Source organism: Callorhinchus milii, unplaced genomic scaffold (assembly GCF_018977255.1).
Source record: "Callorhinchus milii isolate IMCB2004 unplaced genomic scaffold, IMCB_Cmil_1.0 Scaffold16, whole genome shotgun sequence".
Classification (NCBI taxonomy): Eukaryota; Metazoa; Chordata; class Chondrichthyes; order Chimaeriformes; family Callorhinchidae; genus Callorhinchus; species Callorhinchus milii.
This window is the reverse complement of record NW_024704757.1, coordinates 7,786,378-7,812,234: the sequence shown is the minus strand read 5'-3', so window position 1 is coordinate 7,812,234 and position 25,857 is coordinate 7,786,378. Positions and strand designations below refer to the sequence as shown.

At 45.1% G+C, this 25,857-nt stretch overlaps 1 protein-coding gene across 5 annotated transcripts in view; it reads left to right on the top strand.

The window, feature by feature from the left end:
* Nucleotides 1–25,857, top strand: part of usp22 (ubiquitin specific peptidase 22) — a 34,022-nt gene that overhangs the window by 555 nt on the left and 7,610 nt on the right. For 3 of the 5 annotated variants that reach the window (XM_007893536.2, XM_007893535.2, XM_007893539.1), the window contains exons 2-10: nt 6,907–7,039; nt 11,098–11,211; nt 12,494–12,595; nt 14,933–15,189; nt 20,895–21,042; nt 22,622–22,727; nt 23,027–23,188; nt 23,383–23,509; nt 24,301–24,392. In XM_007893536.2, coding sequence (XP_007891727.1) covers nt 6,907–7,039; nt 11,098–11,211; nt 12,494–12,595; nt 14,933–15,189; nt 20,895–21,042; nt 22,622–22,727; nt 23,027–23,188; nt 23,383–23,509; nt 24,301–24,392 — 1,241 coding nt within the window. The remainder of the gene's footprint in view (nt 1–6,906; nt 7,040–11,097; nt 11,212–12,493; nt 12,596–14,932; nt 15,190–20,894; nt 21,043–22,621; nt 22,728–23,026; nt 23,189–23,382; nt 23,510–24,300; nt 24,393–25,857) is intronic. The other 2 variants (XM_007893540.2, XM_007893538.2) reach the window with 1 other exon arrangement.

Below are 25,857 nucleotides of genomic sequence, written 5' to 3'. Positions count from 1 at the left end.
TCCATTGATTGTATGAATTACCGTCAGAGACGAACGGGCGAGTGCCGTCCTCCGCTCGCAGCTGACTTGCACTCGCTGGGGCGAGCGCGGTGTGGTGGTGGTGGTGGTGTGAAAGGTGTGTTTGTACAAGTGAGCGTTGCCAGGCACCTCGGGTGGGGGGCGCCTACACGCAACACAGTATAGTGATTGCACAAATATGGAACATTCAGTGAAGCAGAGTCCTTGTGTGACCTCACAGCAAAGCATCTCAGGACGATTTTACCCCTACAAACTGGGGTGGGGGGTGTTACAAATACATAGGCTGTAAATGTACATTAAACCAGACAGGGTGCACCATTGACTATCTGGTGCTCGGCTGTTCCCTGTCTGGTTTACAGTTAGCACAGCAAAGGAAGGTGAATTGCTACACAGGGCTTACGTGTCGAATTGTCGAAATATTGTTTGTCTGCCTTTGCTCCCACATTTCACAAGTCATTCTGCTGAAGGACTTGTCAGCAGCACCCAAGAGAGTGACATTTGTGCTGGGCACCATTTATTTTCTACAGATCGGTTGGTTGCTTGAAGTGGTTTGCTTCCACGCCAGCGTATAGTGACCATGTTTCTGTTATCCATGTAGGAGCTGCTGCAGCATTCCCCATCAGCCCAAACCTGGACAGCATAAAAATGTGTTGCACTCAAATATTCACTTGTTTCTTCTGCTTGGCGAGCTGCTTTAGCTTCTCATCATTATTTAACAAGAGTTCACAAGCTCAGTGTAGGTCGACACTCCACTCCCCTTTTCCCCCACTTCTCTTTTCCCCAATTCTTCTCTTCCCATCCCACTCTCTTCCCGCCTCCCACACACTATCTTGGGCTCTCTTTTTTCCCTTTCCTCTTTTTGAATTTGGAAATGGAACTGTTAAAGCTGAGTCCTAATCCGGTTCTTGCTAGCTGTTCAAGGAGCCTTGGGCATCCGCCTGATGTGAAATTTTGTTGTTTGCGTTCAATTGTTTCCAACAACGGTCAATACTGATCAAGGGCCTGACTGATCATTATTTTCTCCATAATTTGGGGAGTCAAATTGTGTTCCACTTATGCTTCTGAAATCAAGTAACTTGTGAGTAGACTTGTGATTTTTCAGATCTATATATCTTGGAACCCAACACATATCATGTTGGCTTGGCACAGAAGTTACATTCTCACCTCTGGGTCAGAAGGTTGTGAGTTCACTTGGAGACTTAAACTCCCCAGTGCAAGATGGCAGTCTAGTGCAATGCCATTTCTAACTTCAGATATTCAGTTCACTGGACCCTAATTTCCTAAAAGCACTTTGCATCGATTTGACATTACAGGCATTGTATCAAATGAATAACATCAGGACATGTGGAGTTGTGGGGGAGTTAGCAGAATGGATTAAAGAATGGTTAGAAATCCGAAAGCAAAAAGTAGCTGTTAAGGGCACCTTCTCAGGGTAGCAAGAGGTAGGAAGTGGTATTCCACAGGGATTCGTGTTAGGGTCACTACTGTTCACCGTAGACATAAATGATTTGGATTCAGGTATAGGAGGTGTGATGTCAACATTTGCAGTTGACACGAAACTGGGGAGAGTGGTAAATAGTGTAGAGAAGGCGAGCATTCTTAAAAGGCGAGCAGAATGGACAGACAAATGGCAAATGAAACTTAATAAAGAAAGTGTGAAGTAATTCTCTTTGGTAGAAAAAAAATCGAGAAGATGTGAATGGCTTAGATGGTGGGAACCTAAGAGGAGTAGAATAGCAAAGAGATCAGGTTCACAAATCCCTAATAATAATAATCATTACATTTGGAAGCGCCTTTATAGGTGAATGCAGCTGCCAATTTGTGCACGACAATGTCTGACAAATAGCAGTGGAGAGAGTGACCAGTTTTTATTTTGAGGGATTGTTGGCCAGGACACCGGGAGAGAAGAACATCCTTTTCAATTGAATAGTGCCAGGAAATCTTTAAAGTCCATCTGAACAGGCAGACAGGGCCTCGGTTTAATATCTCATCCAAAGGACCCCTACTGAAACAATGCAGCACGTCCCCAGCACTGCATTGGAGGGTCATCTTAGATAATACAAGTTCTAAGACCCAGCATGGAGCTTGAAACAACAACCTTCTGCTACAGAGGTAAGAAAGAATGCGACCAACTGAGCCAGTTTTTTGCACCACAGCAGCAATACAGGTAGATAAGGTCATAAAAAGTACCAAGCGGTTTCTGGGCTATATATCCAGAGGGATGGAGTATGTAAGTAAGGAGATGATTTTGAATTTACATAAAACGCTGGTTCAACCACAATTGGAATACTGTGTCCAATTCCGGTTGCCACATTACATGAAGATTATAGCAGAGATGGAAGAGTACAGCGTAGGTTTACTAGGATGATACCAGGGCTGGCAGGTTACTGCTATCAAAATAGACTGGGTTAGGCCTTTCTTTACTAGCGAAGAGATGTTTTAAGAGGGGACCTAATAGAGGTGTTTAAAGTTATTGGAAGGGTTTGATAAGATTAGCATAAATAGGCTCTTCCCACTTATTGGCGAGTCCGTAACCAGGAAACATAAGTATAAGTTAGCAACTGGGGATCTAAAAGAGAACTTAGGAGCTGCTACTTCACACAGAAGGTACTGAGAAGATGGAGCTTGTTGCCTGAAGTGGTAATTGGAGCAGATAGTATAGATGCATTTAAAAGGAAGTTAGATACACACAAAAGGGAAGCGATGTGAGAGGCGAATAGAAGAGAACAGGAGGAGGTAATGACTGATTGGAGACTCTTATAGAGTATAAATGCCAGAATGGGCATGATGGACTCAATGGCCTGTTTCCGTGCTGTACAGTCTATGTAAATCTATGTGAAGCATTATAATATTAATCCTTGTGTTTGATATAGCGCTTTTCACGTCTTCTAGCTGTCTCAAAGCGCTTCACAGAATATACTGTAAAGTGAATTGACTGTATATTTGTGGGCGAAACTCGGCAGCCAATTGCGCACAGCAGCATCCCGCAAACAGTTGTGGATTGAAGTGACCAATTTATTATTTTTTTTCTTGAGGGATTATCAGGCCTGTGGAGTAAGGAAACTTGCCCAAGGTTTTGCCCTGCCGGGAATTGAACCCAGGTTTCTCTCTTGCGAGGCGAGTGCTCTAAGTACTGAGCTACGGGACTCCACATGGTGGTATTTCGCTGCTGGCAAGCCACTGCTTTGATAAAATAAAACCTGTTTTTCTGCTCGTCAATTATTTCACTGAACTTGGTTTTATGAAACTTTGTCATTCTAAGTGGATACTACCAACTTCAGTAAATTAACATGATGTACATCTTGGAAAAAAGCCTCCAGACACGAAAGGTACTATATATATGTAAATTTTTTGGTTCACTTGAACTGTGAACAGAGAGCAGTCATGTTGGTCTTTTTATGTGCTTCATCATTGGAGCTGTTAAAATTTCACATATCATTGCAAGTTTTGATTGTCAGAAATGAATTAAATAAATCTGCCCTTAAATATTGTTACGTATTCATAGATTGCAGTTTTTCCAGAACTTCAAAACTGGTGATTTCAGTCAAGTTTCAGAAGATTGTTGAAGCGATTATTTGAAACCCATACTGAAATTAACTTTCAGCAGCCAAAATACTAGTGACATTGGATAGAAAATGTAAGCCTTTCTGTGTTATTACTCTGAAGACTTTCTGTGATGTTACTCTGTCATTATTGATAATGTTAGTAGCAATTAGTATTTCTCGTGAGCTACACAGCATGAATTTTGTGAGAGCATTGCCACCATCTTCCTGCCCACACCTCAGACACTCATCCCTTCCCATTGAGTGATGGTTCCTGCACTAGTTGGAGTTGTGGAGCTCAATCGGCAGCTGTTCACTTCTTTGCACACCAATCATGTTGGAAACCAAGCCTAGATACCTCAAAAACCAGACTGCAGGTAAACTCCCTCCAGCAGCTGTTGCCCCAAGCCTGAGACTTCCTCATCAGCAATTTAATGGACATCTGCCTTCAGGTGGAGGACCTTTACAGGACAGCTTGTAACATTTCTACCAACTAGATGTTCAAGAGTTCTAAATCCAGTGCTGTGTACCAGGCTTACTCAGCACCAGCTTCTTAATCCAAGTCCTCATGTGAGGAGCTTTAGCAAAAAGATCTGTGAAGTCAATTCCATCTTCAAGGTGCTCCGATTCAGTTCAGTGTGGTCTCCTCCTTCCCTTCCTTATCCAGACTTCTCAAACGCGCTGGAGGAAGCCTCCCTGCTGCATTCCAAGGAGCTTGGATAATGAAGAAAAGAACTGTTTGAACACAAATCTTGAAGAACAACAGCTTGCATTTATATATTGCCCTTCACACAGGATACAATAAGGACCTTGATGTCTTTGTGGAAAGATGAGAACGACAAGAGTGCCGTTTTTCCCTTCTCAGCGTGGTTCTGCAGAACAGTGTCCAAGCAAAGTTGGTGTCCACAACCACCACAACAGCAACAACAATTTGCATTTATATAGTGCCCTTCACATGGGGTAGTGTCTTGGAGCGTTTAATAGTGGCAGAGTGTTTAACAGTGGCGGAGTTTGATGTCAAGCCAGGGAGAGAGGGGAGATTATCGTATACATAGTCAAAGAGGCACAATCTCCAGATATTTTGATAAGTCAAAAATTCTGATTGATGCCCCTTCTGTCTTCCAATTAATACTTTCAAGGTATCCTCTCAAGCTACACAGAGTGTCAATTCAACACTTGTGGTGATTTGGATATGGTGAAATGGCAGGGAAATAGTAACCTGGACTAGATTGCGTCAAATCAGTTGAGTTCAGATCCCCAGAAGTCATATTCAAGTTGTTAGTGGTCTGGTCTGGAGAACTGCAATACTCTAGGTATAGCCTGGCCACTGTGACATAATGGGGTCCTCGAGGCAGTGTACAGAGGACAGAAATGAGGATGAACTCCAGTGTTAGATGAATGAGTTATGAGCAACGATTAGATACGCGAGGGTTCTTTTTTCTTAAAAGGAGACTTCTCCGAAGGGACCTTATAGAGAATAATAACATTTTAAATGGGCTTGAAAAAGTAAATGCAGAACAATAATATACCAAGGCAGTAGAACAAGAGCACACAGGTTTAGAGTTACAAAGAGCAATTTCAGAACAGATCAGGAAGTATTTCTTTCCCCACAGGATAATTAATGACCAGAAAGGGCTCCCAGGAAGGATGGTTGAGGCCAGGATGTTGGACTCGTATTAAAAAAAATTTGATACTATGATGATAGGTTGGAAATATTCTGGAAGGATGAGATCAAATGATCTGAAGGGCTTTCTTCATTCAAATCGATCTTGTCAGTGCCGGTCAGTGTTTGGGCACCCAGTCCTGGGCAGGATATGCTGGTGAAGATTAATTAGATTAATCCGTGGGTGAAGGGGCTATGAAAAATAAGCAGATACACAGACAGCCGGATGGATGGATATCATGGCCTCCTTATGTTCCTAATCTATGTTAATTATTGAAATCGAACATCGGCAAACATGACCTGGTAGAGTAGACAATGCGTGATATTATTGTGATGCACAATTAAGAACTTTGTTCTTAATTTGGGCAAATGAAAAACTGAACCGTCAGCAGAAGGTGGCATTCAGATGCTCATTCATTGCACAGTAAATCAATCACTGGCAGATTTCCAATCGATACTTATTAAATAGAATGTTATACATAACACTGCAATGCTGAGACAAGCAAATTGTGAGTAAGTATAGTGGCCACTTGTTCCTGTGGTCAATGCAGCAATGCTGGCTGTATCCTCCAGTCTGTGCTGCAGGAAAGGATTTTGAATTAATACTACAGTATATCCTGATAGTTATGAGTCATTATTTTGGAATGAAAACCATTAGGTTGAAGAAGTTATCACTTGCATGTAAAGACCATTAAATTGTTTTTCATCCAAAATTTAAAAAATGTTTATTTACTGCAGCTGCACTAATTGGGACCCTGTTGCAGATAAGCAAACCGTGTGGATAATTGGATATTATGCAAAATACAAATTGACTGAGTGCTAACAAAAAATTTGATCCAGCGGGACTGCCACAGTTGTATCTCCATTGATAACAACATTGACACAGCACCTTTTTCATGTTGGAAGAACATCTCAAATTACTCGACACCCTCAGTTGGGCACCCGAGCTGGGGGTGGGAGACGAGGTGGGATGGGAGGGGAAAAGATGACAGAAAGCACGGTGGAAGAGTTAGGTCTCGATGTGCTTTGAAAGATAGGAGGGAGGAAATCAGAGGGACTCCAGGAATGGAACTCCAGAGAGTGGGGGGAAAATGGTGATGGTGGGGCAAATGAGATGACGCATGACGCAAGTCGGTGTTTGCCCGGCAAAGGGAATGGCCGGGTCGGAGGCCCCAGGGGTGGGGGATGGAGGGGTGTAAATGAATGACGTGAAAAGATTTTTCACTGGGTAAAGAGGGAGGTTTCTGTGAGGAAACTGCATGGCACGTCACTTGGTGTCTGTCCTTTGTTTTCCCCCCCACCCACGGTGATCGAGGGAGACTCCGAGCGTCTGTCCTGACAGTGAACCACAAAACGCTATCTTTCAAAGCACATCAAAACCTAACTCTTTCACCGTGCTTTCGGTCATCTTTTCCCCTCCCATCCCACCTCGTCTCCCACCCCCAGCTCGGGCGCCCAACTGAGAGTGTCGAGTACTTCGAGATGTTCTTCCAACATGAAAAGGGTGCTGTGTCAATGTTGTCACGTTTCTGGAAACATTAAAATATTGCTTATGCAGCCCACGGAGCTTTCTCGAATAGGGAATCTGGTCCACGGCAGCGAAAAGGTTGGACGCCCCCTGCCCTAAGGCATGGTTTGTCCCGTTTCATTGTAATCACTGATCTGACACATTTGTTTTTCCAGGCAAAATCCTGCATTTGTCACATGTGTGGTGCTCACCTGAATCGACTCCATTCCTGCCTCTACTGTGTCTTCTTTGGCTGTTTCACTAAGAAACACATCCACGAGCACGCAAAGGCGAAACGCCACAACTTAGGTGAGCTGGAGTCAACATCTTTGTCTGTCTTTAATAGCAGAAATGGAAACTTTATTGCATTTGCATATGTTCATTTTCCTTTTTTTTCATGTACTGTAATTTCAAAAATAAGGTTTTTAAGTCAGTTCCTTTCATAAAATTGAAGAACGAGCAAAGTGCACAGTGTCAGTTTGATTGTATCTTTAATAAATCATTAGAACTTCAATTTTCTGATTATCTAATTTTATGAACATTATTGTAAATTCGATCCCGTGCATCTGTTTGTTTGGAAACCGAGGCACAGATAAAATTAGTTTATTTTACAGTAAAGGAACAGAATCGCTGAAAGGGTTTATATTTGTGAAAATTGTGCAAGTTGTCAATTATTTTAATCTTGTAACAAATTGGATAAAAGTGTAAGCAGAAGTTATTGGTAGGCTAGCAGCTTGATTAATCTTTCCCAACTACTGAGCTGGTCAACAACAACTTGCATTTATATATAGCCCTTCACGTAGGGTAGTGTCTCGGGGTGCTGAACAATGCAGAACAATGGCAGACTTTGATGCCGAGCCAGGGAAAAGGCGGAGGTTGAATAGGAAAGTCTTCAGATGCGATTTGAAGGCAGGTAAAGAGGAGGTAAGGCAGAAGTACTGATGCGCGGAGTCCCATAGGTTTGGGGCATAGTGGCTGAAGGTCCGGCTGCTGATGGTCAAGCTGAGGGGCCGAGGTATGCGTAGAAACCCTGAGTCAGCCAAGCAAAGGAGGTGGGTAGAGAAATGGGATGTGAGCAGGCGAAGAGGAAGGGAAGGGCAAAAGCATGAAGTGATTTGTTCACGAGTGTGGGATCTTTGAATCGACTGGGGATAGGGAGGCAATGGAAGCTGGCAAAGACTGGGGGAATGCGGGGCAGAGTTTGGTGTGAGTGAGGATGTGACTGTTGGAGTTTTGATTCAGTTGGACTCTGAATGGTTGAGATGGGAAGACCCGCAAAGAGAGCATTAGAGGTTGAGATAGAAGGTAATGAATCCATGGATGAGGATTTCAGCAGCATTGGGTGTGAGATAAGATCAGAAGCAGTTGACGTGGCAGAGGTGGAGGAAAGTGGTCCTGGTTGGGGACCATCGTGGAGTTGTAAGGACTGCAGGGAATTAAACTGGACAGTGGGTTACGCACAGGTTCAGTCAGTCTGAGGGAGAGGAGGTTAAGGAGGTCAGAGCCGCAGGTGAAAGACATTGACTGTAGATGAAGAGGATGTCTTCTGTCTTATGCCATATGCAGCTTCAGAAAATTGGTGCTCATCCAGGCTTAGATATCTGACAAGCAGGCGGACAGAACAACAACTTGCAATTATATAGCGCCCTTCATGCCAAATGGCATCTCAAATTGGTGGATTTTGGGTCATAGCCAGAGGAGGAAAAGTAGATTTGGATGTCAGCCACGTACATGTGGACACAGACATGGGTCTGTGGATGAAGGATGGGAAAAACAGATAAATGTTCCGTCCCACTAACAGGCTGTTTGGTTTTGTTTCTGACTTTTGTTTGTAAAACGCATGATAAAGTTACAGTCATAGTAATTAGGATTGAAGGGTGTGCAACTAGGAGAGATGGTAGTTTGAAACTGAAACCAGCCAGGTGGACCATTAATGGTCTTTTCAATTCTGTATATTTCTTACTGGACTTCCTCTCCTCACATGTTCTGGGGTCTCCCTGCACCATCTTCATCCAAACGATCAGGTCACAACTCTATGTTCCTCTCCGCTCCAAGGTTTGTGAGATGGACATAGGTTAACTGTCCCTTTGATTTCCCTCTTTGTAATATGTAGTTTAGCCTCCACCCAGCACCTCCCAATTAAGTTCTGACAAATTAGATACTATGGGCAGAATTATTGTACAGTGTCAATTTGTTGATGTTCAATGCTGAAAATGATGGGCCATTTTAGGCAAAAAAAATTAAACAATACTGATTTCATATTTTATGAGAAAAATGGTCTTTGGTTTATGTTGATATGACTAAGCAATGAATCTTAAGCACTTCAAGATTTTAAGGTGACTTCTGTGATCAGCCACAACATCATGGGGAGAGATGAATAAGGAACATCCAAGGGAATGGGAGAGAGTTAGCATGGCACAGGCTTATGGACTAAATGGTCTTCTCCTGAAATATCTGTAATAATATGTAGGTGGCAGTTATTGATTCTCCTTTATTTCAGTTGTTTTTTTCAAAGAACTTTTATTAGGTAAGTTGAACAGGATCCATCTTTCACAAACCTATGCTAACTATTTGATTAGTCCCTACTTCACCATGTTCTTAGTTCCTGATGATGATTATCATTTTGTCACTAGTCATATTAAATTCACTGTATATAGTGACATGGTTTGTCATCTTTTCCCATCTGGAATAATCCAGATCCTCCTCGACCTCTCTGCCGCCTTCGACACTGTCGACCACAACAACACAACAAAATTACATTTATAGAGCGCCTTTCACGTTGGAAGGACGTCCCAAAGCGCTGACCACTCCATCCTCATAAATCGCCTCTCCGCTTTACTCAACTTTCACCGATCTGCCCTTACCTGGTTCGATTCCTATATCTCTCACCGTCTCCACTTTGTTGCCTCTAACGGTTTCACCTCCAGCCCCTGCACTGTCACGTCTGGCGATCCCAGGGCTCTGACCTTGGCTCTCTCCTCTTTAATATCTACATGCGCCCCCTTGGTGACGTCATCAGCAGACATGGAGTCAACTTCCATATGTATGCGGATGACACCCAACTCTATCTTTCTGCCTCCACCTTCAACTCCAGGACCACTGGTGTCCTGACAGACTGCCTGTCGGACATCAAGTCCTGGATGAGGGCAAATTTCATACAGTTGAATGTGAACAAGACTGAGGTCCTCCTGATTGGCTCACGCCAGCGCCTCTGCACTTCAGACTCTGGCAGCATCAACCTCCATGATTGCACACTTCAACTCACCAGCCAGTCAGGAACCTCGGTGTCTTGTTCTTGTGGATAAAGGGATTAAGGGATATGGGGATAAGGCGGGTAGGTGAAGTTATAATAGATCAGCCATGATCTTATTGAATGGCGATGCAGGCTCGAGGGGCCGAATGGCCTATTCCTGCTCCAAATTCTTGTGTTCGACCCTCAATTGTCTTTTCTCCCCCACATTCAAGCCATGTCACCTCCGTAACATTGCCCGACTCCGCCATTACCTCACCCCTCAGGCCGCTGAAACTCTTGTTCATGCCTTCATCACTCCAGGCTCGACTATGCAAACCCCCTGCTTGTCAGCCTTCCCAACTCCTCCCTCCAGAATAATCCAGAACTCTGCAGCCCGTGTCCTCTCCCGCACCAAACTCCGTGACCCCATCTCCCACACTCTCGCCCGACTCCATTGGCTCCCTATCCTTCAGAGGATCCAGTTCAAGATCCTGGTCCTCACATACAAAGCCCTCCATGGCCTCGCCCCACCCTACCTCTGCGACCTCTTAACTCCCTACCAACCCGCCTGCTCCCTCCGCTCAGCCGGCTCTGGCCTGCTCCACGTCCCCCAACCCACCCACCCAACTATTGTCGGGAGAGCCTTCAGCCACTCTGCCCCCAATCTCTAGAATTCCACTCCGCCTCGCCCCCTCCTTAGCCTCCTTCAAGTCCTGCCTCAAGACCCTCCTTTTCAACCATGCTATCGGTCATCCCCCTTCCCCTCCCTTCTCCCCCCCCCCACCCCGACTCCAGCTCAGGTCTGAAATGCTGTACTTTGTCCAGCACCTTGGGACATCCTCCCGACGTAAAGGTTCTATACAAATGTAATCTTTTTGTTGTTGATGCAATATTTGCTGCCTTCTATGAAACTAAGACCTTCAAACTATAACTACTGTATCCTCAATTTCTTGCTCATGTTTTTAAAAGCTTTGTTGGAAGTTGTCTGAGTCTGGTATTTATAATTACAAATATTTGTTTTTACTAATCCTTGAAAAGAGGTTGTGGAAACATAAGTGTACTTGTTGGCAGAGAGATGACAATTTAACTTGACCATTACGTTAAATGTTTACACTTCTTTCTGTTCCCTCCATAGCCATAGATCTCCTCTATGGAGGAATATATTGTTTTATGTGTCAAGATTATATATATGACAAAGATATGGAACAAATTGCCAAAGAAGAACAAAGAAAAGCATGGAAGTTGCAAGGTATGTGATGTGCCTGTTCGATTCTACTTCAGGTGTACTTGTGGGAATGCAGTGTGTGTGGGTGTGATGGGGTATGGTGTGTGTGTGTGTATATATTGGGGGTGGTGGGGTATGATGTAATGTGTGTGTGTGTTGGGGGTGGTGGAGTACGGCACGTGTGTGTGTGTGTGGTGGGGTACGGCGCGCGTGTGTGTGGTGGGGTACGGCGCGTGTGTGTGGTGGGGTACGGCGCGCGTGTGTGTGGTGGGGTACGGCGCGCGTGTGTGTGGTGGGGGACGGCGGGCGGGTGTGTGGTGGGGTACGGCGGGCGGGTGTGTGGTGGTACGGTGTGGTGGGTACGGCGGGCGGCGGGGTGTGTGGTGGGGTACGGCGGGCGGGGTGGTGGGGTACGGCGCGTGTGTGTGGTGGGGTACGGGCGGGCGGGTGTGTGGTGGGGTACGGCGGGCGGGTGTGTGGTGGGGTACGGCGCGTGTGTGTGGTGGGGTACGGCGGGCGGGGTGGGTGGTGTGGTGGTGGGGTACGGCGGGCGGGCGGGTGTGTGGTGGGGTACGGCGGGCGGGCTGTGTGGTGGGGTACGGCGGGCGGGTGTGTGGTGGGGTACGGCGGGCGGGTGTGTGGTGGGGTATTGGGCGGCGGGCGGGTGTGTGGTGGGGTAGGGGCGGGCGGGTGTGTGGTGGGGTATTGTACGGGTGGGTGGGTGTGTGGTGGGATGGTGGCTGAGGTTGGTGTGGGGTGGAGTATGGTGGGATGAGTGTGTGGTGGGGGATGTGATAGGGTGGGTGTGTGGTGGACTGTAGTGGGAGGTGGGGTGTAGTGGGAGGTGGGGTGTAGTGGGAGGTGGGGTGTAGTGGGAGGTGGGGTGTAGTGGGAGGTGGGGTGGGTGTGTTTTGAGCATGGAATGGGTGTGTGGTGGGGATCAGAGATAGGAGGGAAAAGAAAAAATGACGATCTCCGATGATGGAGACTGCATAATGCAGTAACAAAGTTCTGATGCCCATAGAGATCTAATGGATCCTAAAGTGAGAGTTAATGCTTTAGAAATAACTCTTATGTTGTTCCCCAAGGACCATTGCTATTGTCTATTTAGTATTTATATTTATTAATGGTCTGGATTTAAGTATATGGGACAATATAATTAACATTTGTAGACAATGCTAACCTACAGAGCAAACATACAGTCACTACACTTTGCAGTAAATCCTGTGAAGCTTTGAGTCTTTCAATGGTGTGATAAGGTGTTATATCAAATGTAGCGATTATTATTTCTGATTATGAATGTCAGGGGTTGGTGAAAAGTATTCAACATGGGAGCCAACAAAGCGAGAACTGGAGCTACTGCGGCACAATCCCAAGCGTCGGAAAATAACTACAAACTGTACCATAGGTAAGCACATGCTCATAGTGAAGATCAAAGGCTCATGCTGCAAATAACAATTTAAAAATCTTTCCAGTAGCATGCTTTACATCTTATAATATTGTTCTCGTTACTTGCTGTATCTACAGACAAATTTGCTCTTTTAGTATAACCTTAAATTTATCCTCATTACCAACTCACTGACCAATGAAAATAATTCCTGTCTGTCTCTCTCCGTTTCTCTCTCTGCTTCTCTCTCTCTGTGTGCGCCCCATCCTCTCTCTCTGTGCGCCCCATCCTCTCTCTCTGTGCGCCCCATCCTCTCTCTCTGTGCGCCCCATCTCTCTCTCTCTGCGCCCCATCCTCTCTCTCTCTCTCTCGCTGTCTCTGTCTCTGGCTGGCTGGCTGTTTTGTTTGCTTTGGTTGCTTGGTCATCCCGGTGACTGACACCATGTTCAAGCATATCCAAACCAGACTAGAGTTCTATATTGGTATGGAAATTTCCCAGTGTTTGTAATGTTGGGTGTGCTCTTCTCTCTGCACTTTCCCACTACTTGTCAGGTTTAAACTGGCAGAATGGAAGTGAATATTCTGCCAGTTAATTTTGCCTTACTCCATTCTGCCAGTTTAAATCTTATTTTGATTTGGTGTCTTACTCTACTGTCCTCATGTTGTAAAAAGCACTAGATAAATGTAAATTTGTATTGCAATTTGTTTGGTACTTGCTATTTGCTATACATTGCTTTTTCTTTTGCTTTTCTTAAATTAACATAATGTGTTACGTTAATAAGTGAGCCAATGAGTATACTCATTGGCTCCTGTCGACATCTTCTATCCTGCGGCTCTGACCTCCTCAACCTCCCTGGCCTATCCCGCAGACTCACCGAATTGGTGCATCACCTAGGCGTCAGGTTTGACCCACAACTGTTCTTCCTTCCCAACATCCGATCCCCTGACCAGGACCGCCTTCCTCCACCTCTGCCACATTGCCTGCCTCTGACCATGCCTTACCCCAGATGCAGCTGAAACACGCATCCATGGGTTCGTCACCTCCCGACTCATCTTCTCAAATGCCCTCTTTGCCAGTCTCCCCAGTTCCACCATGCACAGGATCCAGTTGATCCAAAACTCCGCCGCTCGCATACTCGCCTGGATTAAGCTCTGTTCCCCCATCACACCAGCTCCACTGGCTCCCTATTACCAAACGGATCGTTTTCAACAACAATGACACCAAGATTACACTTGTATAGCGCCTTTCACGTCGGGAGGATGTCCCAAGGCACTGAACAGTGTACAGCATTTCAGATCCGAGCTGGGGTCAGGAGGGGAGAAGGGAAGGGAGGGGAAGGCGGGTGACCGATGACATGGTCGAAGAGGAGGGTTTTGAGGCGGGACTTGAAGGAGGCTAAGGAGGGGACGAGGCGGAGTGATTGGGGAATGGAATTCCAGAGGTTGGGGGCAGAGTGGCTGAAGGCTCTCCCGTCAAAGGTGGGTCGGGGGCCGTGGAGCAAGCCAGAGCCGGCTGAGTGGAGGGAGTGAGTGGGTTGGTAGGGGGTTAGGTGGTCACAGAGGTAGGTGGGGTAAGGCCTTGGAGGGCTTTATAGATGAGGACCTTGTGTATAGGATCTTGAACTGGATCCTCTGAAGGATAGGGAACTAATGGTCGGGCGAGAGTGGGGGAGATGGGGTCACGGAGTTTGGTGCTGGAGAGGACACGAGCTGCAGAGTTCTAGATTATCAACAGTCTGTGGAGGGAGGAGTTGGGAAGGCCGACAAGCAGGGCATTTGCATAGTTGAGCCTGGAAGTGATGAAGGCATGAACAAGAGTTTCAGCGGCCTGAGGGGTGAGGTAGTGGCGGAGTCGGGCGATGTTACGGAGGTGAGGGAAGGCAGAGCGGGTCATGGCTTGGATGTGGGGAAGAAAAGACAGTTGAGGGTCGAACAAGACACCGAGGTTCCTGACTGGCTGGTGAGTTGTAGTGTGCAACCATGGAGGTTGATGCTGCCAGAGCCTGAGTGCAGAGGCGCTGGCGCGAGCCAATCAGGAGGGCCTCAGCCTTTCAAGATTTCAAGACCCTGACACTCGTTTTAAAATCTCTTCGTGCCCTGGCATCTCCCTAACTCTCTGACCTGCTTGGGCGTCATACCCTGTCACTGTCGGTGCTCTGGGATGCTGCCCCTTGTGAGGGGCGTTATATAAATGCAAGTTGTTGTTGTTAATTGAACTTGAGCTTTTTTGTCATTTGTAAAGTTGTCTGAAACAAACCAATAATTTATCAGTTGTTTGAAAAGTGTAAATGATTACACTTTAATCTTTTCAGTGACAATCAAAAAAGCAAACATGTACATCTGTATTGTCTGTTCCAGGTCTCCGAGGGCTAATAAACCTAGGAAACACCTGCTTCATGAACTGCATAGTCCAGGCACTGACCCACACTCCACTACTCCGGGACTTCTTCCTTTCTGACAGACACAAATGTGAAATGCAGAGTCCAAACTGCTGTCTCGTCTGTGAAATGTCTAGGCTGTTTCAGGAGGTGAGAGGCATTGGGCAGCTTGAGCCCAGAGAGTGTTCAAACATCCAAACTGCCCAAATACCGATGAGCTTTGAACCTGGTCAAAATGTAAGAATGATCATTCATGACTGATGAAGTGCTTCTGTTGGTCTGCTAAAGGGGATTTCAGTTCTTCATTGCTGGATTCAATATTGCTAATACTGACAACTTGCACTTTTATAGCATCTTTCCTAGAGTTAAACATCCCACAGCCCTCTACAAAGTCAGAACCCCAGATAGGGGGTGGAAGAGAGATAATAATCTTTGCATTTGATATAGTGCCTTATGTCTTTGAGAAGTCTCAAAGCGCTTCACAAATAATATACTGTCAAGTGAATTGACTGTATATTTTATGGGTGAGAAACTGAAAGCACAGTCAAAAAAAAGTAGGGTTTCGAAAGTGGAAAGGGAGGGTCAAGGTGAAGGGATTTAAGGAGGGTGTTCCAGGGAATAGGGGAAGCTGCTGGAGTCTTGCCCATCAATGATAGCACAGAGGGCATGGAGTAGCAACAACAACAAAGTTACATATATGGAGCGCCTTTCTCGTCGGGAGGACATCCCAAGGCGTTGGACAGTCAGGGGTCAGGACCCGAACATAGGGGATGGGTGGGGTAGGGGTGAGGGAAGGCAGAGAGGTGGGAGGGCGACCGAAGGCACGATCGAAGAGGAGGGTCTTGAGACCAACCTTGAAGGAGGCAAGGGAGGAAGTGAGGCGAAGGGACTGTAGGATGGAGTTCCAGAGTGTGGGGGCAGAGAGGCTGGAAACTCGGCCACCGATGTTAGGGCGGGTCAGGCGGGAGACATGGAGCAGGCCTGAGCCCGTTGAACGGAGGGAGCGGGCAGGTTGGTAGGGAGTCAACAGATTGGAGAGGTAGGGGGGGCAAGGACATGGATGATCTTGAAAGTGAGAATGAGTATCTTGAATTAGATCCTTTGAGGGATGGGGAGCCAGTGGAGTCGAATGAGGGTGGGAGTGATGGAGCCACGGAGCCTGGTGCATGAGAGTACACGAGCTGCAGAGTTTTGGATGATGATTTGGGAAGAGTTGGGAAGGCCGATGAGGAGGGAATTTCCATAATCGAGCCTTGATGTGACAAGTGCGTGGGTAAGGGTTTTGGCAGCCTGGGTGTTGAGGCAGTGGTGGAGTCTGGCACTGTTGCGGTGGTGGTGGTAGGCAGTGCCGGTCATGGCCCGGATGTGGGGGAAAATGGTTGGTTCAGGGTCAAACAAGACACCCAGGTTACTGACTGGCTTAGTGAGGTTGAGTGTGCAGCTGTGGAAGCTGATGCTGCCAGCGCCCGAGGTGCGGAGGCGCTGGCGCGAGCCAATCAGGAGGCCCTCGGTCTTGCTGACGTTCAGCTGGAGAAAGTTGTCCCTCGTCCAGGACTTGATGTCGGACAGGCAGTCGGTCATGACGCCAGTAGTCCTGCAGTTGAGGGTGGAGGCAGAGAGATTGAGTTGGGTGTCATCTGCATTGCATGTGGAAATTTACCCCATGTCTGCGGATTATGTCACCAAGGGGGAGCATGTAGAGGGTGAAGAGGAGGGGACCGAGGACAGAGCCCTGAGGAATGCTGCACAAGTCAGTTCGGAGGCTGGAGGAGAAGCTGTTTGCTGAGACGAAATGGAAGCGGTGTGAAAGATAGGACCTGCACCAGTCAAGGACAGAACCTTGAGGTTGAGGTTGGGAGGAGAGGCAGTGGAGGAGGATTGAATGGTCCCACTTTCAAAAGCAGTGGAGAGGTAGAGGAGGACAAGTAGGCAGAGAGAGCCCTGTAACACATGGTCAGGATGTCATTTGTGACCTTGACCAGAGCAGTTTCCGTGCTGTGGGCAGCACGGGAACCCGATTGGAGGGGCTGATGGAGGGAGTGGGAGGAGAGGAAGAGCGAAGCTGGGAGGCAACTCAAGGACCTTGGACAGAAAAGGGAGGTTGGAGATGGGCCAGTAGCTGGAGCAGCAAGTAACAGGCATCTTACTATTTAGGGTAAATCAATGGATTTAAGATGTTGCCAGCATTTAAAATACCATCACTTTCATGATGGCAGAGGGAATGGGTTGAAGACTAGGACCACAGAGCATCACAAAAGATAGGGTGGCAACAAGGCGGTGACCATCAATGACCTCATCTTTGATGAAAATACCAACATGGTGCCCCTTTTTGAAACCTGGATCACCCCATACCACCCGGCTATACTTCCCACCATACCCCACATCCCAACCGCCCCCCTCACCACCCGAACTACTCCTAATCACGAACCTCACCCACCTCCGCTCCCTCAAGGCTCAGATATGGGCTGCCGAACATACCTGGCTAAATTCTGATCTAACGGTCCACCGGCAGATAATAATAATAATAATCCTTGCATTTGATATAGCGCTTTTCACATCTTCTAGACGTCCCAAAGCGCTTCACAGAACATACTGTAAAGTGAATTGACTGTATATTTGTGGGCGAACGCGGCAGCCAATTGCTCACAGCAATGTCCCACAACAGTCATGAATTGAAAATGACCAATTTATTATTGTTTTGTTTTTTTGGAGGGATTATTATTAGGCGTGTGGAGTAAGGAAACTTACCCAAGGTTTCGCCCTCTGCCTGGAATTGAACTCTCTCACTTGCAAAGCGAGTGCTCTAACCACTGAGCTACAGGATTCCACAAAATTACCTCCACAAGATCTGTCTAGACCACATCAAAACGTACCGCCTAATCTTGGACATGAAGACAACATCAGACTCCTATTATCCAACACCAACCGGCTCCTCCGTTCACCCTCCCACGCCTGCCCATTCTCTCCTCAAACCCTCATACACGCATTCGTCACCTCAAGGCTCGACTACGGAAACTCCCTCCTTGTCAGTCTCCCCAACTCTTGCTTCCACAAGCTGCAGATCATCCAGAACTCTGCAGCTCATGTCCTCTTCCGCACCAGGCTCTGTGACCCCATCACCCCCACCCCCACTCTCGCCCGGCTCCACTGGCTCCCCATTCCTCAGAGGATAGAATTTAAAATCCTCGCTCTCATTTTCAAGGCCCTCCATGGCCTTGCCCCCTCCTACCTCTCTGACGTTCTAACCCCCTATCAACCTGTCCGCTCCTTCTGTTCAGTAGGCACTGGCATGCTCCATGTCTCCTGCCCTACCATCAGTGGCCCGGCTTTCAGCCTCTCTGCCCCCACCCTTTGGAAATCCATCCCACAATCCCTTCACCTCGCTCCCTCACTATTTAAGACCCTCCTTTTCGATTGTGCCTTCAGCCGCCTTTCTACCTCTCTGCCCTCCCTCATCCCAACTCTCCACCCCCCACCGTTAGGTCCTGTTCAGCTCATTGGAATGTTCTCCTGACGTGAAAGGTGCTTTACAAATGTAATTTTTTTATTGTGAGGCAAAGGCATGGAGGCATTTGAAAGTTACACTGAAGATCGTAAAGTCAATCTGCTGGAATTAGGGAACAAGTAGTTCCTGGAGAGGATAGGAGTAATGGGCTCGAGGAGCCTGGTATGGCAAAGGATAACAAGTTGCAGATTTTTGAATGATCTGGAGTTTGGGGAGGATTGAGCTGGGAAGGTTGGTGAGGAGGATATTGGAGACATCAAGGCTGGAGGCGACAAAGGCGTGAATTAGTGTTTCAACTGAATTAGGATAAGGTAGTGATAGAGACAGACGATGCTGCAGAGATGAAGGGAAATAGCCTTGGTCAAGGATTAAAGGATAGCTGAGGGTTAAATAAAATGCTGCTAAGTGACTTCAACGCAATACAAATTTACATTCATATAGTGTCATTCATATCGGGAGGATGTCCGAACCTGCTTGACATTCCTGGCTTGTTTCCTGAGGGGACTGGGGGAATGAGCCGAGGGAAAAGATGACCGAAGGTGCACTCAGAAAGGAAGGTGTTAAAATAGACCTTGAAAGAAGTGGGGTGTGTGATTTGGAGGAGCTCTGGGATGGAGTCCCAAAGAAAAATCCTGAAATTGATGGAGTTTTAATTGCTGGCAACATTATACATCTATTGATTTACCCTAAATAGTAACATTACCCAAGAAGTGGAGAAGCAGAGCGTCTGGGGACAGGTAAACAAGTCTTTAAAACCAGGGTACACAGAGTTACTCCATTTTATATTACAGTGCACTCCGTACAATTGCATGGACAGACGCCATGCAATTATACAGATTATGCAATTACCTGAGGTTCATTACTGGTGCCCCCTTCCCATCACTCTGTGCTGCCTCTCCTCTCATAATAGGCTTCTATAGTGAACAACGCTTTACGATGCTACCGTAAAGTCAATGCTGTCTTACTTTAGGACAGCAACCATTCCTCCTGGAATACTGTACTTCTAACTAGAGTTGGCATTGCTCACGAGGTAAACTCCTCAACCAATGCAGTTAACCAATGCAGTTACTGTAAAGAGCTCTGAGATGCCGTCCGGCTTGGAGGGCGCTATATAAATCCAAGTTGTTGTTGTTGTCTAAACTAATTGTACAGGTATGAATTAAATCGTATTGTTCCAGTCGTTGATGACCCTTTGTGTAAAGAAAAACTTCCTGATATCCATCCTGAAATTGCCCTTTACACCTCTAAATCTCTTCTGTCTTTCATGCAATTAAGCAAATATCTTATATGCAATTAAGTGGAGTGCACTGTATATTTGCATTTTCAGTCTTTAGAGAAGATGACTTGGAATGGACCTCATAGTGGTGTACAACATTTTAAATAGGATTGTAAAAGTAAACCTAGATCAACACTTTAGGATGCAACAAGAAATAGACAAGAGGACATAGGTTTACTTCTAAAGGATGATTTCAGGATGGATATCAGGAAGTTTTTCTTTACCCAGAAGGTAATCAATGACTGGATCAAGTTACCAGGAAAGCTGGTGGGGGCCAGGACACAGGGACTCATTAAAAAAGCAGCTTAGTTGTAGTGATTGGGGACGGTAGGGTTAGGAGTGCTGGAGCGATGAGATCACCTGGGATGAAGGGCTTCTTCGTGCAGACTGATCTTGTGAATCACTTTGAGCCGTTCTCCTGAAATGAAAGGCACTATATAAAATGCATTGATTATTATAAATTGGATCATTTTATATGTACAGGAGGCATTGAGTAAAAATACAGGTGATGTTAAGTTGTACAGGAAATTATTTCTGGAATATTATGGACACATTCTATGATCCATTTTTAGAAATAACAATTTGCATGTATATAGCACCTTTCACCAAGGGAGAATATCTCACACCACTTTACAGAGATCGAGTGAGAAAATGATATCAGAGCAAGGGGACAGGATGCATTCTAGATTCGTTAGGATGACATCAAGGATAAGAGAATAGTTGCAATGAAAATTTAAAATATACACAAGATTTACTGTGGAGTCCTGTACCTCAGTAGTTAGAGCACTCACCTCGCAAGCGAGAGACCTGGGTTTGATTCCCAGCAGGTCGAAATCTTTGGGTAAGTTTCCTTACTCCACACGCCTGATAATAATCCCTCAAGAAAAAAAACAATAATAAATTGGTCACTTCAATCCACGACTGTTTGTGGGACACTGCTGTGCGCAATTGGCTGCTGTGTTTCACCCACAAAAATACAGTCAATTCACTTTTCGGTATATTCTGCGAAGCACTTTGAGACGTCTAGAAGACATGAAAAGCTCTATATCAAATGCAAAGATTATTATTATTGTTTCACAAAAGTGCAGAAAGGAATTTCATTGAAATGTTCAATAATGGAGGGGTTGATTTCCCATTTTAACAAAAATGTCTCTCTTTCAGTTTTACTCTGGGTATCGGTCTCCACATATTCCATATAGGTTACTACATCTGGTATGGACACATGCACGGCATTTAGCAGGGTATGAACAGCAGGATGCACATGAGTTTCTCATCGCTGCACTAGATGTCCTACATAGGCACTGCAAAGGTATGTAGGAATTTAGAGAACAACCCCTCTGATACTCTCATCATTTGTGCTGTTTTTGCTGTGTTCGTTCTGTAAGCACTGTTTTCTATCCTGTTCTTGTAATTGAATGCTATTCTTATGAAGTTCTGAATTTTGTAGAGTTTAACGTAGAATCTTGATTCAATATTGCTCAAACTGCTAAGAAGTAACTGTTTCCTTTTTGGGAATGGTAATTGCAAAACGATTAATGTTACCAGGAGTTTAAAGCTTTTTTCTCTCCTCCTTTTCCAACTGATCTTTCTTACCTGCTCTTTTAATATTCCCCATGTCAAAAGTAATTTCTTGGATAGAAAATCAGAATCATAGAATAGTACAGCACAAAAAGAGGCCATTCGGCCCATCGAGTCTGTGCCGGCTCTTTGAAAAGAGAGCAATCGATGAGTAATCAATCAGTGCTCTGCCAAAGTAATTCTTAAACTGAAGAATTGGGGGACCGTTTCTTAACTTGATCTGCAGTCAGAATGGGATGCCAGAATGGAGGTATAGGCTCACGGATCTCAGGGTGGGAAAGAACACGGGCTACAGAGTTCTGGATAATCTGCAACCTGTCGGGGAGAGTCTGGCGAGCAGAGCAACAAATTGCATTTATGTAGCTGGAGAGCATCTCTGAGCACTGCACACTGGATTCCAAACAAGGGAGAAGTGGGAGGAGAGGAGACTGTTGCTGTGGTTCAAGAGCAATGCTAAGCAGCATTCAACAAGATCAGGACCCATTCAGCAGCAGATGGATTTTGATGCAGATCAGTGTGTGCTTTACAGATTGGATTTCACACATTACTGTTTCTTTTTCCAATGAAAGGGTGTCCACTAGCTGAATCGGAGAAAGGAAAGATTGGGATATAATTATTGATTCTTATATTTTTCCTTTTCAAATGTTTATCCATTGACATTCTAAATAATAATCCTTAATTTTGAGCTTTGGTCTCAACCTAATAGCCACTTGTGCCAAAGCGATCACATGTCCTAATAGCCCTCTATAAGAAAACGTTTCCTTTAAATCCCCCTCATGAAAATTGGGTCCAAGTTTACTCTCTTAAAAGAAAATGGACCCAATTTTTTTTAAAACTATTCTTGTAACTCAAACCCATCGTAATAGCTATGTGCAAGTTGGCTGCCACATTCCCCCACACAGTCGCACCACTTTACAATATAGCCTGTGAAGTGCTTTGAGACGTCTCTACAAAGTGATAAAGCGCTGTGTCAAATCCAAGGATTATTATAACTATAAAATAAATTATTCAATCCTGGAAATATTCTTTTAAAATGAGTTTATAAAGTGTTAGGAAGAGTTGTTTTACTCGGAATGCTAAATGTTTCCAGGTGTGGCGTAGAGGTATAATTCAATATTTAAAAAAAAAATCATCTTCTGCCTCTGTGTTACCCTTTGCCACTTCCTTGCTTTCCCCTCATTCACAGTTATCTTCTGTCACAGACTCTATTTCTATCAGTCATGGCTAAGCAAGCTGTATAGGTCTGGCAGAAGCCTGTTTGTTCAGATGGTTAGACTCTGTTTTTTTACCACATTTGTCTTTCTTTGTAGGTGACGACAATGGGAAGAAAGCCAGCAATCCGAACCACTGTAACTGCATTATTGACCAAATCTTCACAGGAGGGTTGCAATCAGACGTCACTTGCCAAGTCTGCCAGTAAGAGATTACTTTTTGTTGTTAGTTTATAAAGGATCCTGTATCTGGTTGTCTGGAACTATGTGGTGTAAGTATCAATGGAAATGTGAGGGGAAACTGTGCAGCAACTGGGCATTTGCAAATTCAATCTCATCATCAACATCCTGCTCAGAAAAGACAAAGCTGTCTTCAGAAAATCTCGTTTTAATGGTCCAAATTCTATTTGGGGAGGAAATTCTTATCTAAAACATTTGTTGTGACTTTCCATTTATTGTTCCTGGAGCATAAAATTCTGACCATGTGACTCTCATCCTTGACAGTGGTGTCTCCACTACGATAGATCCTTTCTGGGACATCAGTCTGGACTTGCCAGGATCTTCCACACCGTTCTGGCCACTAAGCCCAGGCTCCGATGGGAATGTTGTGAATGGAGAAAGCCATATGTCCTCTGGGACCACCACACTTACAGATTGTCTACGAAGGTAGCCTTTCTAATGGTCTGTTTTTTGGGTTGTGAAAATGTGTACCTTGGTGCCACACTGGTGTAGACACAACAGCAGCTTGCGGTGTTGTCATAAAAAAATCCAAAAGCTTTGATTAACTTTGAATAGTTAATGTTTGTTTAATTAAAGTAGAACATTTTGCTATCAAGTCATTAGTTCTGTAACTTCACCAGGTTTACAAGACCCGAGCATCTAGGAAGCGGTGCCAAAATCAAATGTAGTGGTTGCCATAGTTATCAAGAGTCAACAAAACAGCTTACAATGAAGAAACTTCCCATCGTGGCCTGTTTTCATCTCAAAGTAAGTAACTGAATCTCACACACTACCTTGGAATGTGAAGCAGATCTTGCTCCGTCAATGAAGGTCTAATCATTGTGAACTTTGATCATTGTCAAATGTTGTTGAAAAGCCTAAGGTGTAAGTGACTTTGTTTTTAAAAATCTGTTTAAGATGGGGATCAGCACTAAGAGCATCTTTAATGTCTTGAGTAGTTTACCTGAGCTGCTTTTCTCTTTCACTTAGAGACAAGCGGAAATCCTCTGCAACTTTAATTTCACGCTTTTTAGTCTAAATTCTAAATTATTGATGAGTATTGTGAATAGATGGAAAGAGCTACTTTTTTATAGGTTGTTTCGTTACTATTACCCAACTTTCCTGGTCTTACTGAATCTGCTCTCCCGCCCCAGCCCCCGCTCAGTCGCTCACTCTCCTCCCCCCCCCCCCCCCACCTGCTCGCTCAATCTTCCCCCTCGCTCGCTCACTCTCCCCCTTTGTCTGTTTGCAGTCTGCTTGGTGTTCTGTACCATCAATGTGTAGCACTTTGAGGATTGTGCTTTGTGAAATGCACCATTTTTATTGTTGTTATTCTATAGTTTCCTGTGAAGAATTGATACATAACGATCTGTTTATTTCTGTAGAGCAACTGAACTAAAATTGTAAGGCCCTGATCTTGATGACATAAGCAGACCAGGGGAAGGGGAGGAGAGTGTATGTGTGTGAGTGTGAGACACCCGCTGGCTTGTTCTCTGGTGAGCGATGATTTTTGTCGCTGTTTATGATGCAGGCAGTGATCTTTGCTCTTATTTTTCCAGAGGTTTGAACACTCAGCCAAGTTACGACGAAAGATCACGACCTATGTCTCATTCCCACTGGAGCTGGATATGACGCCATTCATGGCTTCCAGGTACTTGAGAACGCAATGCATAGCACTCGTGTTTAACACTTAAACACCACAGTGAAGCGGACTCTATTCACTTGTGCTTTTGATAGCTTGACTATCACCTTTTCATGGCACTGTGTGTTCTATATGGCTGTCTTTCTATCTATAACAGTCTTTATTTTGGGCATGTTCAATCTAAGAAAAATCAGCAAATCCTCTCAATAAAACATCCAATAATAGTGAACTCTAGCAAACAAATAGGGTTATGATTTTGAAAATTTTCGTATTTTGAAATCTTCCTGCTTCATTCCGCCTCAAATTCTAATGACTGTCATGGGTGGGGGGTTCCCAGCACAGGCAAGAGTAGAGGTCACCATGCCAACTACGTAGGAGGATCTGTGCACATAACGTTCAACATTTTTCTTGAATGCAGCACCCGGTCGTTGCTTGTAGAGTGTTGTTATTCGCTCTGATCTTTTGTCCGGCTGCTGTTGGGTTCAGTCAGTTCATAGCTGAGCTGCTGGCCATTATCTGTCTGACCAGTGCTTTACTATAAAAATATGTTATCTTGATTATCATTGTTGGGAACACTTGATTGATTATTAATAAACATGAAATGTTCCCCCAAAGGTCTGTGCTCAGTGCACTTGTTCAGTTATTAGCATCACCAGCATTTTTCCTGTTTTAAAACTGATTTATTTGGGTATTTATCTCCTGAACTAACTCCCAATACAGAGATGAGTTGCAGTGGCAAAATAACCTTTCCTTGGCCCTGACATTTCTTATAGTTTTACTTTATGAACCTTGAATGTTCAAGTCTCTTTCCTACACTCGGCTCAATCAGGTTTCTGTTGCTTTTTGAGGGATCCTGGTTCCTGCTTACCAAACCCAGGCGCACAACCTGCAGGTTTTAAAGCCATTTCTGTGAAGTTGACCATAATTCCATAAATTACAAAAGGACACCAGACCAAAAACATTGCCTTTCGCACACCCTACTGTTTCCAATCCTTACACAGAAGTTTCATTGGAGTCATCAGCAGCAAGGCATTGAATGATTTGCACAGGTCCTGCTGCGGAGTTTTGTAATGCTTCTAGAACAAAAACGAGTTTGTCTGCTCTTTTCCTTTCTGTGGAACGGTTTCTGCACGGTGTAGTGCTGCTGGACGAAATAGTTCACCACTGTTGAAGGATGTAGACAGTGCTGTGGGTATGACGAACTAGACCTCCCTTGTCTCCCTTGAGCCTATTTCAACACCAGATAACCCATTGAATTTATAGTAAGGTCATATGCAATATGCAATTAATTCCAGGAGATAAGAAGATACAATATAAAATCTTCAGACTATTATTTCTTCAGATCATATTAAAATAGTAGAAAGCAACAGCAGAAAGGCAGCTTGGACTATGAATCTGAGGTTTCATCACACGTTAGTTGTATTGTCCATAGATCACCCACCAGGCACAAGTGATAGAAGTTACATGAATAAAC